Source organism: Macrobrachium rosenbergii, chromosome 6, assembly GCF_040412425.1.
Source record: "Macrobrachium rosenbergii isolate ZJJX-2024 chromosome 6, ASM4041242v1, whole genome shotgun sequence".
Taxonomy (NCBI): Eukaryota; Metazoa; Arthropoda; class Malacostraca; order Decapoda; family Palaemonidae; genus Macrobrachium; species Macrobrachium rosenbergii.
Genome location: NC_089746.1, coordinates 9,682,195 through 9,700,742, shown reverse-complemented (window position 1 = coordinate 9,700,742; position 18,548 = coordinate 9,682,195). Strand labels below are relative to the sequence as shown.

General features: G+C 35.9%; 2 protein-coding genes across 3 annotated transcripts in view; one reads left to right on the top strand and one right to left on the bottom strand.

Annotated features, from left to right (window-relative positions):
- Positions 1-335: 335 nt before the first annotated feature.
- Positions 336-6,422, bottom strand: LOC136839178 (uncharacterized). The gene is made up of 3 exons (XM_067104881.1): positions 6,285-6,422; positions 3,975-4,159; positions 336-1,452 (listed from the first exon to the last, which is right to left on the bottom strand). Exons 2-3 carry the CDS (start codon positions 4,140-4,142, stop codon positions 544-546), a joined length of 1,077 nt encoding a protein of 358 aa, XP_066960982.1. The 5' UTR covers positions 4,143-4,159; positions 6,285-6,422; the 3' UTR covers positions 336-543.
- A 5,530-nt stretch (positions 6,423-11,952) lies between these two features.
- LOC136839176 (uncharacterized) overlaps positions 11,953-18,548 on the top strand; it is a 31,231-nt gene continuing 24,635 nt past the window's right edge. For both annotated transcript variants that reach the window (XM_067104868.1, XM_067104867.1), the window contains exon 1: positions 11,953-12,094. The gene's annotated coding sequence lies outside the window, so the exon portion shown is untranslated. The remainder of the gene's footprint in view (positions 12,095-18,548) is intronic.

The window sequence follows — 18,548 nt, the reverse complement described above, 5'->3', positions numbered from 1 at the left end:
ACTATGAAACAACTGTTAGGAGAGAGTAGAAAGTAAGGTAGAAGAAAGATCATATGAACGGAGGCACAATAATAGGAATGAAAGGCGTTGCAGCTAGGAGCAGGCGGGACGCTGCAAAGAACCTTGAGTAATGCCTACAGTGCACCGCGTGGGGTGCAGTGACGCACTACCCCCCCTACGGAGATTCTTTTCTGACTGATATGATTATGCTGTACGTGAGAGTATTATGATTATTTAAAGTAAAATTATTATTATTATTTTTTTGTCTATCATACTTAGATATAATAAGAGCCACAACCTCGTAAAAACTAAACCAAGGAAATAAAAAGCAAAAATAAGATGAAAACGATTTAGTTCCAACACACAGAACACGTTCTTGCTCGTTCTCCTTACATAAAAAAAATCAGAACATTATTGCAGCTAAAGTCACACTTTTAGAAAACCTTATGCATTATTGTTAGCACACGTTTCAGAAGTATAGGCTCAAATGAAGCAACCCCAAGAATTGCAAAGTAAAATATCTAATGACAGGCTGCTTTAAAATCAGGACTCCATGCCAGTCCTCCTCTTATTTATCGAGCTGTAGTCGCCAGTGGCATAGTACACGGAGTCCGGCATCATGCCATACTCCGACCCCGAAAGCCCTTGGCTAGACGAGGATCTTCGATGTCGTCTGCTCTTGAGCGCGGGAAACCAGTTCGTGCAGTTAACCATGATAATCATGGCCTCCACTACTGCTAAGACAGTTGGGATGATCCATATCAGTGGAGAAGAAGAGTTCCTTGGAGGTCGAGGCTTAATATTCGGAGGGGGCACTCCAGGGGCGCGAGGTTCCTCTTTCTTGAGAGGTAGCCCTGCGGGTCCTGAGAAGGTGATAGTACCAACATTCTCTTTCAGAGTCAGCAAGCCCTTCTCTTCCAGCTTGATCGCCTTTTCTTCGGCAAATTTAATGTAGCTGTTGCTGATGGTGCCTTGCGCATCTGCTAGTTGCAAGCTATTCGACTTGAATTTGTTGATGGTTGCGTTAACCAAAAGAAGCTGGGCTTTGTTTTCTAGTTTCAGCTCCTCGAAAACGTCGATAGTGACGCCCTCGAACTTGACGGTGATAGGTTCTCCAATGGCCTTGTCGATGTTCAGCGTTTTAATGCGAGAGTTGACGATCGACAGAGATTTGAATCCTTTGTCTCCGGTGAGCCAGTCTGCGGTGGAACCTTCCATGTGCAGGTGGGTGACATATTTCGGCACGATGTTTACCTTGGAGTTGGTTACTGTCATGGAAATGTCGCCTACGCTTTGGCAAGTGTGGGCGAGGATGAATGTGGCCTCCGTGATGCCATCCAAGTGCAGGTTCACGCAAGGGGTACCCGACACTGACAGCTGCTCGATGTTTTTAAGGTAGACCGTTTTGATCTTCCTTCCAACTTCGCTGTCAAGTTTGTCGAACTGCACGTGCTGGAAATATGGAAATACAGTTGTATTAAACAATGCACATGGAAATACAGTTGTATCTAACAATGCTCTCTACTTGTAAGACAAACAATTTCGCATACTTTTATATAAAATAACATAGTAATTAAATATTATGGTGAAGTAAGAATAATACAAGATATAATGAAAGCTTTTTATAGTATGTAATCCCTATCAATAATAGAGAGAGAGAGAGAGAGAGAGAGAGAGAGAGAGAGAGAGAGAGAGAGAGAGAGAGACTTAAAGAAGTAAAAGAAAAACATATGATGAAAAAATGTGAACCAGAAAGTACAGCTTTTTATTAATTTATTTCTTTCATTGATTTTTTTTTAAAGATTAGCCTGTAAATTCACCAGGAAATAAGACAGAATAGTTGTGGAAAGGTGATGGTACATTTGGTTGGAAAAAACCAAAATTCTTTTGTATTTCTGAAAATGAGCTTTCTGGATACCAGCTTTCCTCCTGAGAAAAAGAAATGTTTTTGCTTCTAAGATAAGATGAACTGCAAATTTTATCTGTTTCATCATAGAAGTGATTGATAAGAGAAAGAAAAGCAAGGAAAGATTTATGTAATTCATTCCTGAAGTAGGAGGTTCTGAAATTATAAAATGAAGTTACATAGAACGAAATTATAATTGGTTAATTTTACTCAGTAGCTTAAGTTCCAACAATTCTCTTGATATGTGTAACTGGGTACGCCAAAATCTTCTTAAAAACGGCTTCTGGTTCTTCATCGCTAATCCATATACCGCACATAGTCTTAAGCATAGTCATCGCTATGGCAGAATGATCTTTCTTGAAGACCGTGGTAACATCGATTTCAGTAGGATAAAACAGCCTGTGAATTTTATGCAGGTTTATCATTATTGTTGTCACGTGTTCCTCTTACAGTATTTGAAGTTGTGTTCGTGTCTGACAAGTTAAAAGAACCAGAGTATGTTACCGTAGGACACTGAGCGACTGCGGTTAATCTCAAGATAAGTAAGAGGACGCTACTGACTTTTCTTTTATCTTATCTCGTTTAACTGTGCTTTTGATCACGTATTCCGTCACAGTTACTAACATACATACACACACATATATACACACACATATATATATATATGTATACAGGTATATACATATATATTATATATATATAATTTATACAAACACCACACACACACACACATACAGTATATATATTCTTATTTGTGTATATGTTTTACAAAAGACAAATTTCCCATGCACACAAGTGCGTATGTGTGTAACAGAAGAGAGGGCTTATTCATTTCGAAATTTACCCTACATATGCTAAACTGATAGTACAAACGAACGTACAGGAAAGGTATTAACAATCCGGCAAGGTGGATACCAGTCTTAACCTAATTTTTGTATAGGAGTGATTGCGTATCAAAAAATCTTGTGTTTTGCATGCAGCTGGGCTCACACCTGTGCTGTTTCTCAATGCACTCAGAATAACTGCACTCACTAAAATATGTACATTTTGCTTGTTTCTTTTGAAATAAATGCACCAAGTTCAAACATTCATAGGCTGATATTCATATTGTTGCGAAAACTTTCTTCTATAAAATTCTGTTCGTATTATATTTCTGATCAACATATCGCCAGAATAAAACAGCCTTTATTTATTTTTTTTTCTTTTGTCCCTGTCGGCTTGGGAGCATGATGATTTTCACTAATATGATCGGCCATTTTATCCTGTGCCTGTTTTATAATTTGTTATGCTGTTCTGTTCTCTCCCCTACTGATTTTTTCATTTTGACCAATGCACAAATTGTCACATGACTTACATTGATGTAATTAAGACATTGTTTGGTATTGTCAGGAGTGTTCTTTATAAGCGTTTTTTTTTATTATTGGTCTTAAACATCCTATTAACCTAAAAGTTCTTAAGCAAAGGGGGGAGTATATTTTTAAAGTTATTCTGTATGGTATTATATTACGTTTGTGTTCAAAGTGTCTCTATTATCATTAGCATAAATTCAGGGCTGCATGCATTGAATTCCCTTGAAAACATGTAACGTATGTGAAAACTGATCTCTTCACTTTATTGCTGTGGCAAAAAAAAAAAAATTGTTCATAAGAAAAAATGCTGGTAGGTTTTCCGTATACACCAAAATTAAACCCAGCCTACTTCTATATATTCAACAATAAAAAAAGGGTTGATTAAAATGATTTCCCATTTATTTAGCAAATTTTATAGATGACGCCAATTCATTTTAATCTACAAGAAGTCCACAAGCGAAAAGAGCACTTTATTTTGAACATTTGACACAGTTTTATCTATTTGATACTTTTTATCTATTTATCTATTTAATATTTTTTTTATTTTTAATGAGTGGGATCTCTTCTTCCTGTATTTCCCTTTGCTTCCTTTTACTTCTCCCGAATAAACATCACATTCTTGCAAGCTTGAATTTCAAGTCAACAGTGACCCCTTTGGACTTGTTTCCATATGAATGGGTTTCATCTTCTGAATAATGATAATGATAATAATAGTTTACCTCCTCTATTTGCTCGAAGTCGCACGACAGGGTCTCATCAGAGAGTAGAGAGCAGAAAGACGACGCCTGGTGGACAGACTTCCTTGCACTCGTCAGGCCTGGAGCCAAGGCCAACATCAGAATCCCGAGTAGGAGTTGATGGCGCGCCGTCCGCTCGGCTTTCTTCATATTGCACTTTCCCCTCCCTGTGAAAGTGATTAATTATTCATATATATATATATATATATATATATATATATATATATATATATATATATATATATATATATATATATATATATATATATATATATATATATATATATATATATATATATATATATATTATATTTATATGTATTTATGTATTAATTTTAATAGTGGTAATAGATATGCATTATGCTATAGATGGTGTATTTATTTGCATACGAGCCTGGGAGTAAGAGAAAATAAGAATAAATAAAAGTATATATATACTGCATATATATATATATATATTTTCAACTGGGCCTCCATTAAACAGGATGGTATGTAACGGAGATTTTTTATTAAATAAGGTCACAAGTTTTTAAGGAATTTTTGTCCTCATCGTCTGGTAGCCAAAAATTAGGTCCTGTTATTAATTATGTTAATGCACAGAACAATTGTGTAAGTGATCAAGTGAGGTTATATATATATATATATATATATATATATATATATATATATATATATATATATATATATATATATATATATATATATATATATATATATATATATATATAAACATGAAGCTACAAATGTCGTTTAATATCCAATTCACGCTGCTTCGGGAATATTCCCGATGGGGAACTATAACTGGAGGTGAATTTTAATTGATAAATGGATCGGTACCGCCGGGTCTCGATCCCTCGACACAGTAGCTTCCAACGACTCCAGTCAACGGTCAAACCACTATCCATTTATCACTTAAAAATTCCCTTTCGGTGATAATTCCCCATCGGGGATATTCTCGAAGTAGCGTGAATTGGATATTAAACGACATTTGTAGCTTCATGTTTATATATAAATCACGGTGTGATAAAAATTTCATATATATATGTATATATGTGTGTTGTGTGTGTGGGTGCGTTGATATTACGCGCATTCTGTGTTTGGCGGTATCACTTCTGTGTGGAATTTAAACTATTGAAACATTAGAATAACTTGTAATAGAAGTAACACTAGATTTACTTCCATAAAGGCATTGCTGGGAGGGAAGAAATGAATGAAAATCCTTTAAATCACTTTGTAAACTACAACGAACAGAGTGGTCGGTTTCGTCACTAAATGTATTTACATGGTTTAAATAGCAACAGACCTCTAACATTCTATTCAGTTGTTGTTGACAGACACACTATTTCTGTGGAAGCTGAATGTTATTACTTTTAGACTTCTTTTCTGTCCAGTGCAATTATAAACATTCTTTATCTTATTCTCATCTTTCTCCTGAAATGGTTTGCTTACGTCAACACAAACTTGCAACTTCTACCGTACATTACCTTGCTCATCGTACCTTAACGTTAGGCTCGTTCAAATTTACCTGTGATAATACAAATATCCGAAAATGTAAACAAAGTCTATCGTAAGTAAACGACTTCATTTGCATTTAGGGACCGTTATGTTAGACAGTTTCTTTGAGCAACTCCTTCAGACCTGAGTGGGACTTGTTCATCCATCTTTTGATATTCTTCTTAGCGGAATTAAGTTTAAGCTTCAGCCTTATCAGTCACCCGGTTCTCACTATCAGCTTTGGCTCACTTGGTATTTCATAGGCAGTAAGTCAAACCTTATATTTTCTGTAATTGCTGCTTTGGACATTGCTTGCAAGAGCTTTTCGACAATGTTCGGCCACGTGTTACACATTAGCTATGAACCTTTACATTTCCAAGCTGTACAATGTGGAAGTTGTGGACCGAAGTTTCAGCCGGTTAATTATTAATCATTCAGTCCGCTTCACTCTCAAAGTATTGTCGCTATTTCGTGAGCCATAAAATCTCTAATTTCTTTTTATTTTATTTTTTGTCCGGCAGTAGTAGACTTAGAAATATGCAGTTAAACGTCTTTTTAGCAGAAGAAGAAAAAATGCAGATTCGATTCACGCGCGTGGAATACATCAGAACTGTTCTTACGCCCAGTTGATGGAGGGCAACGAAAGGAGAAAAAGAAAACTTTTCTTGTAGGTATGAGCGAAAGTGAAAGCCTTAGGAACGAAGAAGAAAGCTGACTGGTTCTTTTCGCCATAACTGGATCGGAAGAGAGAGAGAGAGAAACGTTTGCATGTCGAATGATAACGAAAGTGATTTTTACCTGGGCTCGGACGCAGTGGATATTAAATGATGACGTTGGGATTCTGGTCGATTCCCTGGATGAGCTCCCAAGAATTTCTGAGTATATCTCACCGTAGGAGAAAGTATACTGCAGTTCAAGGTAGGTTATCTGTCCAATGTGGTTTGTTATCATTGTTGTTATCGCGTAGACCGATCGAGTGGTTGCGGTAGGTATCCGTCTGTTGCCTTGCTTTCGAATTTTCGGGTTCTACAATTTTGGTTGTCACGTCTTCCAATTCGTGAAATACCTCTACTTTGAAAGAAAGTAATTGCAGTGAATTTCTCATCAGCGGGCCCGTCTCATTTTTCCCGCGAAAGCACAGCTAAAATTCTTAACTGGCAACTTGACGATGAGTTTTGAGAGAGAGAGAGAGAGAGAGAGAGAGAGAGAGAGCGAGAGAGTAATGACCCTTGCTCCTTATTTTGTCATAAATCTATCACATACACATGGGTTTAGCGCATGACAAGTGACTTACGTATGGTGCATGGTGGGCAACTACCGAGCGTAGGCATGCGATTTTGTCATTCATGAATCGGGTAGTTTTGTCACATCTCTCTAACTCTTCTCGAGTATTCTTGCGGCTCAGCTGATAGCCGAGCCTCTTCTTCATGATAAATAGTACTAAATTTAGAGTATTTGATGCAGTTTTTTCTTGATTTGTTGAGATTTTCATTTTAAGCCAAGGACACATGTCTGCTATAACGGACCTAATTGAGTTTCGACAGAATACTGAAAGACTGGGAACTTAATTTGTCCTAGTTTTCTATTAATGCTACTTAAACTTTACTATAAATACACTGTTTAAATATGTTAAATGTTTTAGTCTTCCTTTCTTGCCTATGTGCAAAGAAGGGTGAAATGAGAAAGGAATCCTTCTTTCAGATTTCTCAATGAGGGGTCTACTCTAAAGGACAATTAACGTAGTCTCAGTACCCGATGTTGCTACTGGGTTGTATGTTCTGAACATCGGTTTATCTTGTCTCTTTTTTTCGAGATTAAAAAGAACGACGTGTCTGGGGCTTTTATTTGATAATAAGTCGAGATAGAGAGCAATGATTAAGATTTCGTTATCTGTTACCTTGAGAAAGAGAAGGAGAGAGAAAAAAAAGGTCAGTCTGGTTTCTCCTATACGTTGGGTACGATCCCTAAATCTCTCTCTCTCTCTCTCTCTCTCTCTCTCTCTCTCTCTCTCTCTCTCTCTCTCTCTCTTTTGTAACAGGGACTTGTTCTAAGGCAAGTTAATAAAGAATCAGTTAAATATTACACAGTGTATAGCATTCTGGTACTCTATCAGCATCGCAAGGTGTACTTCCTAGTAAAGATACAGAAGGGTAGCTAATTTCATATCAAAATTATTATTTTTAGTAATAATTCAAGTTACCATTCTGTATTTAACCTGCTAATGTTTAGTAGCATTTTACAGCATCACGCAGTACTACTTAAGCCCTGAAATAATTTGTAACTACCTTAGAACTGTTTCAACCGTGACGAACTGCAGTCCGCTAAATGATAGAACGGGAAAGGTGGGACTTTTACAATAACGGCAATATTGTACACTATAAGGCTTTCCCTTGGAAACACGCCGTGTACGGGTTACATGTTCAAGTTGAGCTTTGTAAACTTACCTAATAGCATATTCTCTTTCTTAAAAAGAAATCTACAAAATCACGCAAAGAATATGACACTTGAAAGCAATTGTTAAAAGCCTAGGTGAAACCTCTTAATTCCGAAGAGGTACTGACGTAATAGTCACCGACAAAATTCATACTAATATGGAGAAAGGATGTTCAGTACAATCTAGCTTCAGTAAAAAAAAAAATTGCAAAAGCTTATGAATTCAAGACACCGACTGATTTTAAACGATAGGCTACATAGGGATAAATGTATAATTCTGATCAGTTAGCATTTCTAATGATTTTTCAGTACTCTCCTGCCCGTCGTAATTTTTACTTCCAGGAAAATATGTTCGTAATTATTTTTTGTTATTGTATTGCTACTTATTTGTGCACTTCAGAAGCTGCTTTATAATAAGCCTATATTGTTCATCTGTCAACTAGGCCTGTTGCAAAGTCTGCTCTACAGAAGCCCCATAGAGGTCTTTGCTATAAAAAAGAAAGTTTAAGAAAATCACTTGTGTAATGGAACTAGCTACCGAATAGATGAGCAGAAGGCCCAAATCTAATTACCATACGTGGTCCTGCGGCCTCTCTCTCTCTCTCTAGTTGTCGTAACAGGTAGCCCTTAATGATATGGAATAAAAAATGATTGCTTAGATGAGCCCTTTGGCACTGTTTTTGTCATTTTCCATTCCGCAGAGTAAAGAGAAAGCGTTCTCTTTCTCCCCAGGTAACGGCATTACGGTATTCTTCTGTCTTAATTTTTTTGTTTGTTTTGATATTGAAAGTGTCCATTTTATACGGAAATATCGCGGGGAAATGTCCTGCATCTAGGTTACAATCAAGTTTTGGAGTTACTGCTGCTTTCAACTCAGAATTACTCACGAGTGTGTAGGCACCAAGACTAGGTTCTCGCTTAAAAGGAAGATGAAACAAAGCCAGCATGATATATAGCCTATATATATGTATGTATATGTACCGTAAATATATGTGTATGTGTATATGTATATTATATATATACATGTATGTATATATATGCATATATATGTATATATATATATATTCATATATGTATATGTACGTATACATAATTGCCCCACACACCTCTGACACCATTCAGAGAGGGTGACGGCAAGAGAGGCAGCCTTTCGGTTTCTAAAGAAGTCTTCATTGATGAGGACGCTCTTTCCTCATTCCCATCAGGGCTAAATTTCTGTACTTTTATTTCAATGTTAATTTCACGCAGATTCCATATCGTATTCCCTCGGATGTTAGCTGACGCTATTACAGCCACTTGTGTGTCTGTTCCAATCTGATAGCCTAAAATGGCACTCTAAAATCAATGGTGTGTTCTAAGGAAGGAACTTAGAGGAAAACCAGAGGACTTCTTTAGAGTTTATCCTGAGATAAAAAGGCTTTGCTTGCTCTGAGAAATCGGTGGCCGGTAATAAAGTCACAGGAAAAAAGCCACAGGAAAAAGTCACAATTCTGGCTAGGAAAAAAGTCGCAGGAAAAAAGTCACATTAATTTATGGTGGCCGGTAACAAAGTCACAGGGGAAAAATTCATAATGTTTCTTGGGAGTCATTATCTTTATGATATTTACAGTCTTTTGTTTATGTTTGTACGGAAATCCCCAAGGGGCTTGTACTAAGCGCGCCGTAATGGTGGATACGTATCGGGTTAAAACCCTTGGGAGTCACAATCTAGGAAAGATAATTGTGACTTTTTTTACCTGGATTTGAGAAATTAAGCCGGAAATGTTCATGAGGGTTTTAAAGTTTCAAAGTTAAAAAATAGAAGATGCTGCTGTTTTGCCATGTTACGCCAGTCTGGTGTGTCAATTACTGTAAGTCGTTACAAAGTTTCCTATCAGGAGTTCAGTAAAAATGGATTGAATATTTCATATATCTCATTCACTCTAAAGATAAAACCAGTAACGGTGGATTCTTAAATGATTCATTGCAGTGTACTTTTCAGAGTTAAGATAATTTCCATCACAAGCACACACACACACACACACACACACACACACACACACATATATATATATATATATATATATATATATATATATATATATATATATATATATATATATATTATATATATATATATTATATATATATATATATATATATATATATATATATATATATATATAACACAAGGCCGTAATTTAGTTCTAAGTAGAAATGACAATGCACATTACCATTATGGCTTGACAATAGGAAAACCAAACGCTCCAATCAGTTATTTGTTATGCCACATCTCTTATTAATCTTATTTTTTTCTTTTTTAGGTCATACTTTAGGAAAACCTCAAAGTGTGAAGGTCTACCAACACCATTCCAACAGAAAGGAGGTGATGTTGTTTAGATGCTGAAAACCGGTTTTCGCAACCACTACCTTACTTTTACGTCACCGGGCATTGTGGGAATTTTCCTAGTTCCTTGTGCTGGAACGATGGGACTGTCCTTACGCAGAATCTGTTATTTTTCATTATTTTCATTCTTATGGTATTGTTGATGATGTTGCTGTCTGATAGTATAATAATTCGCACCGTAATTATGTTGAAAAAATACAAGTTATCAAATCATGTTGTTCAAGAACTGAAGTGCAATCGTATGTGATACAGTAATGTTAAACTTGACCAAAACAGTGTACATGGGATCATTAGCAACAAGTCATGCTTTTAATAGACACTTAACGTTTTGTGCTGAGGGACGGAGATTTAGTACTGGTCTGAAATGAGTGAATTTTAGATCAATAACAATAATCTACAGGGAATAACATTCACGTTCGAACTTTCTGTCGTCCAACCCGTTTGCCACCCTATTTCACCAATGGCTGCTCCGGTGCATAACGTCCCTAGGGTTGGGACCTATTTCGACAAACTCTTATGTTACCATTTTAAATGGCGTGGATGCAACAGTATCCTTAATGATACGCATTAGGCAGTTCATAGCAAACAGCTACCTTTGTTGCATGGGCAATAATTTTCCGTGTATATGTTAGCCATTCTATTTCTATCAAGCTTAAAGTTAAGTATACCTTAGTTTAACCAGACCACTGAGCTGATTAACAGCTCTCCTAGGGCTGGCCCGAAGGACTGGACTTACTTTACGTGGCTAAGAACCAATTGTTACCTAGCAACGGGACCTACAGCTTATTGTGGTATCCGAACCACATTATACCGAGAAATGAATTTCTATCGCCAGAAATAAATTCCTCTAATTCTTCATTGGCCGGTCGGAGACTCGAACCAGGGCCTAGTAGAGTGCCACCCGAGAACTCTACCGACTCGCCCAACGAGGAACTATTTCTAGCAAGCATTTTGGGATGAAGTAGCTAGCCCCATACTTGATTCGACAGTGGTTGCATACCACCATCGTCAACTAATTTTCAGGTACTTAGTTCTCTGTCAAGACCAACAGAGGCACAATGGCTTAAGATTCTAGCTCTTCCGGAAATTGAACACGGGGCCTCTTCGCTAGAACTCACGTTTTAATAAATGAGCTGCAATAAATAATGATATTAATACAAGATCTAGCGTATAATTCTGCGAGAAAAACTTTTTTTCCTCCAATAATAATTCTGTAATGGTTCATGTGACTATGAACGACTTACGTATACCATTTGCTGGCGTTACAGTGGGAAAGCATACTATTGAAATAAAATATCCAGTAGTAACATTTTAAAAAATGCCCCAAAAGTTAACGTTATCCGCTCAAAAGCTTTTCCCCATTCGTACACATTCTCCAAAGAAATCCCCGCTTAGGTCATTTCAGTGGGAAAAATACCCTTTCTCAACCTGGGTCACCAGTTGTTAAATGACGTCAGTCGGTGACCGCAGTTAGCAATAGACTGGCCCTCTCACTCTGGATGTATATAAAAGTGCTGCCCGTCGCGAGCGACACAGGTTGTAGACTTAGGTCCTGGAGTGGCGTCCCAGAACGAGTGGGATTTACAGGAACTTTCTCCCGCCACTCCGCAGGCAGCAGGACTTTGACGAATTTTCAGTCAGTCTCGCGTTGTTGATCAGTGTGGTGGTGAGGAGAGAGAGACAGAGCTTCCTTCTTTCTCTCTCACTCTCGGGAAACCCGTTTCGCGATCTGGAATTTTTTTCTGAGTCTTGGGAACTTTCGCTTTTGCTGGAATCTTTATAAAGGAAGGTGAGGCTTTTAATTGTTTGTGATTGTGTTTTTGTTTTTAATTTAGTTAACCTGTTGGGATTTGTTGAACTTTGTTTCTACTTTAATTAAAGGTTTGTTTTGTGAGTGCATTGTTATGTTCAAGTTTCATATATATATATATATATATATATATATATATATATATATATATATATATTTATACATATATACATATATATATATATATATATATATATATATATATATATATATATATATATATATATATATATATATATATATATATATATATATATATATATATATATATATATATATATATTGACTTAATTATAACAATGTACCCATAGAGTATATCTCGAATCAGAGTAAAAACAAAGTTTTTCAAGTGTCATTATATATATATATATATATATATATATATATATATATATATATATATATATATATATATATATACATATAATTTCAACATTTCTGTTTATCGCTTTAGGAAATCCTAACATTCCGAAACTCTATAAACCAAGATTACGCCAATATCTGATCAATTATAGTGAAGATATCACTAGCAAAGAATGTTTGGGATTTTATATTTTCTATTATTACATTCTTTTGGCATTCCCTTTGCTACAGCAAACGTTAAGTTTTCTCACAAGAAATGTGGTATGATAGCTAAGTCATTGTTATGTTAATTTGATTACTTAGAGCCTAAATTTACCTTTCGTGAAACTCGATATAAACTTATTTTACCCCTCGATAGATTTTAACATTGTAGGCAAGGTTCCCAACAAGACAGCTGATTCAGCTGTGCGAGTCATAGGAATTAAGTCTTATTTTAAGAAACATATTTTTTTATATTTTCATACAATTAGAAATAAAACAAGTTTTTAGCTTTGTCCACTTTTCATTAAATGACAGTACTTAAAAACATGGAAATATCCTACGAGCACAGAAAACGGACCCGAAAAACAGTCTTTGAATTTAGCTGGTAGAGTTGCCGCTTGCATAATGGGGGCGTTCGTTTGCAACTGACGCTGCTGGACAGTAAATCAGTAGTAAAATATCTTATCACACGAAGTCCGAGCACTTACCGCTTAGCTGGTAGCTCCTAGTATTTAAGAAAATAACTGAATAGAATTTTGGATTTGAATTAAAAAGAAATCGGCAGCCTTATAAGTGAGTATATTATATAAGGACGCAGCAAAACTTCCGTACATTTTTCATTATATATTCACGTCGAAATGAATCGCTTTGGATTTTTAAGATATTATTTGTACTTGTTATTCATCAGTTACTGTTCAAACTTTTGATTGACCAGATTCTTTTTGTACTTTTTATTTATAAAATACCATCAGTTGACGACGGCAACGTTGTGGTTAAAAAAAGAGATGTGAATGAAAAAAAAAGTCCTAGAGAACGAACCCACCGTTTAACTGTGATGAGCAAGTCACGCCGTTGTAGTTTCTATGCTCTTTCCTTTCGCTGAGTAATTGCTGGTTATGATTGCAAGCGACAATTGCGCAGGTATTGCTGCTGACGATTTAACAAGCAGAATTCCGCACACTTGTGAGGAAAATGAATTCTTAAGAAACTTGACAGCAGCTTTTATTCTTCATTATATCTACGGAGGTGAATAATTAATTCAAGGCCATTGCAATGGATTTGTTCAGCTACGATACGTTATTCTCGAGGAAATAAAATTTCTCGTATTTCATTAGTTCATTTTTTTTTTGCAGTGCTAGTGTTTAATATTCTGATTTACCTTTCATGAATTATTGCAATTAAGTGATATTATCTTTACAGTTCAAATTAATTAATGATATCTGTACATTTTAACTGCATACTTTTCTCATTCCTATTAAACATACACATACATATATTATATATATATATATATATATATATATATATATATATATATATATATATATATATGTGTGTGTGTGTGTGTGTGTGTGTGTATGCATATATGTATGTATGTGTGGTGTGTGTGTGTGCGCGCGCGTGCACATCATTGTTTTAATCCTCTTATTGACCAAACCGCTTGACACGTATGACCGGAGAAAGCTGACACGCATGCTCAACGAATGTTGACGGAAATCTCAAATCATCGCTTATGGTTGATCTTTCCGATTACTCGTTGCTATAGTTACTGTGATTACGCGCGTGAAGTGCCGCGGATTACCTGCAGGAGGGGTCCTAACTTCGGAAGGGCGGCAACCCCTAATGACTGACAACTGTGCTTTCCAGGTACTGTGCTTGTGAGTGACAGACAGAGTAGTGTCTTTTGCTTTACTTCTACGTCGTAATGGATTGCTTTGTTCAGCTTTCTCTTGAAAGCAGTGAATAATAGGCATTGCCGCGTTGCTGTTGTCAGATATCATATAAGGAGAGAGAGAGAGAGAGAGAGAGAGAGACAGAGAGACAGAGAGAGTTTTATATTATTCTAAAACTAGGGGAAAATAGGTTTCTTTTGATTTACAGTATCGGTAAAGAGAAAGTCTCCATCATAAAAGAAATTGCGATTAGGGACACAGGAAATACAGAAAATATGGCGAAACTAAGACTTCTGAAGTGACCATGAAAATCGTAATGTTTAGAACTGCAAGTTTATGTAGGAAGTATCTTAGTAAAAAGCCATTATTGTGATACAAAGTCTGACAATCAGGAAGCATTATTTTACAGATGCTTAACACTGACTTTGGACGATTTCTTGTGTTGGTCCTGTTCACATGTTCAATTATGTCAATATTTGCTTGTTGAAATCTTTACTTCTTACGTTCTTGCTATGGTTTTTCACATTTCGGTGCTGAGGATAATCAGTTTTTCAGTCTGAGTATAAACATCCGCTTGAGCGAGGTTTTCCCTGGTTCAGTCCGAACGTTTTTGCGTACCTTTTGCAAACATTTTGGATTTATATATTTTTTGGAACATCACAAAAAAGTTCTCAGTTTTGACGAACTGTCATCCAGTGCACAATGCTTTAAGGAAGCATCATGAAGTTAAATGCACGTTTAGCATCTGCTAAAACCAATCGGTATTCTTTGTCGTGAAACAGATTCTGCTCAGCTTTAAGTGTATTCCTATCTGAGTGTAGCGGATGGGTCTTCAAAAACCCATGATTATTGCAGCACACTTTCCGCTAGCAAGCTGGATTCGGATCACAGCCAAATTGCAACCAAGGTGAATGCCCAGCCTTCCGAGAAAATCTCTTGAAAATCTTTATACCACATTTACGTAATCTTTCAGGTATATCCATAGTGCGGTTATGAAAACATAAGCCAACACAGGCCAAAGGGAATATGTTTATGTAGACCAACACTTACAAAGGTTTAAGGGAATATGACCGCGTAGGCCAATTCCTACACAGGTCAAAGGCAATATGAACGTGTGGACCAACACGCACAAAGGTCTAAGGGAATATGACCTCGTATGCCAATTCCTACACAGGTCAAAGGGAATATATTCATGTAGGCCAACACGCACACAGGTCTAAGACAACATGACCACGTAAGCCAACTCCTACACAGGTCAAAGGCAATATGAGCATGTGGACCACACACACACACACACACGCACACACATGTCTAAGGGAATATGATTAAGTAGGCCAACACGTACGCAGGTCAAAGGGAATTGACCATGTAGGCCAACAGCTACGCAGGCCAAAAGAGCTGAGGGCAACATGCCAACCTTCCAATAAAGCTCCCTGAAAATCCTTGTGCTTGATTTGAGAATCTTACAGACAAACGCATAGTGGATGTAACCAACGCCCATATAACCTCCTTTCTCCGGACCTTTCATTAACTACATCAGACAGGTATATAAAGAGGTCACGTTCCAGCAGGAGGGAAAGAGGGCGTAAAGGATACTATGAGATTAAAGGCGTGAGATAAATGACATCAAATTATTGTTGTCGCAGATGACAGGCGAGGGTGACAAATACCCTTGTTTTCAGAGGAAATTAAATTATTGGCGCATTTAGACTGTGACGGCGACAGTGGGAGATCTTGCTTGGTATTTCCCGGTTGGAATGAACAGTAATTGGCCTGGTTTGATATGTCCTAAAATAATGGTCGCATTTGTCAAGCTACATTTTGTTTGTAAACCAATTTATAAAAATTGGAAACACATAAGTTTCTATTTTCGTTACTATATTGCTGCTAAAATCTCTAGCATGAATCTTGACACACAAACAAGAATATGTGATTTATTATTATTATTACTATTATTATTATGCTTTTAATTTCGATTTTTTTTGTTTTTTACCATTGCTATCTGTGATGCAACAAGAGAAAATTACACCTGACTGTAAATTATTTACATTCTTCATTATGCTGTGCTAGATTTTTAGCGGATAATGAGTGTCAAGAATAAGATAGTCTTAATTTTCAGCAGATAACACCCTTAATAATATATCACACAAATACACACAAACACATATACATAAGTATATATATACATATATATATATATAATATATATATATATATATATATATATATATATATATATATATATATATATATATATATATATATATGCATACATACATACATACATACATACATACATACATACATACATACATACATACACACATACATACATACATACATACATACATATACAAGAAGAGAGATAACTGCTATAAAACAGTAGCCAAGGAAACAGCAGCCTACCGGCATAATTGTACAAACCATTAAGAAAGAGGAAAGTGACATAAATTAGGGGATAGTATTTTTTTAAAGCCCCGCAAAGACCACAAATGATGTCCCTTGGGACATCAAGAAGGCACAACGGGTAAAACTCTCATCTCGTCATCTCTCCCAGGTGAGGCGAAAGTGATACAGGTATTTTCAGGTGACTATGCTCTTGTTGTTTTGCTTCTTCCTCGCTTTCACGGAAACATGGCTTAACGGTATCCGTCACTCTCTCTCTCTCTCTCTCTCTCTCTCTCTCTCTCTCTCTCTCTCTCTCTCTCAAGTCCGTCCCAGTTGTTTAATATAATCCTAACCTTAAACAAGTAAAAATGAGCCGAAGTTTATTCAGCGAAATCCAGTTTTCTGTACAGTGCATAATGCTGTCTGAATCTCTCAGCCAAGGCCCAGTGGTTACCTGTGTTGTTGGCACCAATAGCGGTGCCAGACGCACGATTATGGCTAACTTTAATATTAAATAAAATAAAAGCAGCTGAGTCTAGAGGGCTGCAATTTTGTGTGTTTAATAATGGGAGGGTAGATGATCAACGTACCAATTTGCAGCCCTCTAGCCTCAGTAGTTTCTAAGATCTGAGGGCGGACAGAAAAAGTGCGGACACAGACAAAGCCGGAACAATAGTTTTCTTTTACAGAAAACTAAAAAACTGAGTATTTGGAGAGAGTGATTGACAGGGAGGAAATCTCTTTTAATCTTTCTTTCTTTCTTCCTGAAATAAAGGAGGAAGTGAAAGATAAGGAGAAAAACCAGCGAAAGGGAAAGCGCGAACAATACTTTATGGTTTTGCTAATTATACGTTTTACTCTTGTCAGCGGGTCATTCAACTATCAGTCATTAATGGTTTACGTGGGTGAAAACAGCATAAGGAGAGTATCTTTAACAGGAGAAAGGATTTCTTGAGGGCAACTTAGCAAGTCTTATTTCAGTTGCTGTCACCACATGAAGTACATACTCACACACACACATACTGTATATGTTATATATGTTATATATATTGTATATATATATATATATATATATATATATATATATATATATATATATATATATATATATATATATGTAGAATCTACTGGTCACTTTTACCAGACACATATGTAATTCTAATAGCCACAATGCCCTCTTAACTTCTCGAATTCTTCGCGCTTTTTGGATATGCTTGTAACTACGAAGCCGAAAATATATAGACGGAAGAAATTGAAAGCGCGAAGAATTCGAGAAGTTAAGAGGGCATTGTGGTTATTAGAATTATATATATATATATATATATATATATATATATATATATATATATATATATATATATATATATATATAATATATATTTCTGTACATTTGTTTCATATCCCTTTGATGGAGATATCCTAGTCCTTCCCCCTTTTTGTGTATAGACACAAACACACACACATATATACAGTATATATATATATATATATATATATATATATATATATATATATATATATATATATATATATATATATATATATATATATATATATAATTTCTAATGAAAACTTTTATTCTGAAGTTGGGAATGTAACTTGGGTTAGGAGCAATAGTAACCCAACCCAAGTATCACAGTGACAATTTCATATAATTTCTTAGATGAAATACATTTAATCAACTACTAAAAAAGTCTTTGCTACGTGACAGAACGTAGACAACACTCGTCAGAGGCATCCGTGCAGAAATTGTAGACCAGTGAAAAAGAATTATATCGTTTTCTTTTCTATTGTAAGATGAGAAGCCA

What these genes read in the sequence shown, in the direction of transcription:
- LOC136839178 (XM_067104881.1), bottom strand. Translation starts at nt 4,142, where the DNA reads ATGAAGAAAGCCGAGCGGACGGCGCGCCATCAACTCCTACTCGGGATT. An exon ending in ACTTCGAGCAAATAGAGGAG is followed by an intron (nt 1,453 to 3,974) that starts GTAAACTATTAT and finishes CCATATTTCCAG; the next exon opens with CACGTGCAGTTCGACAAACT.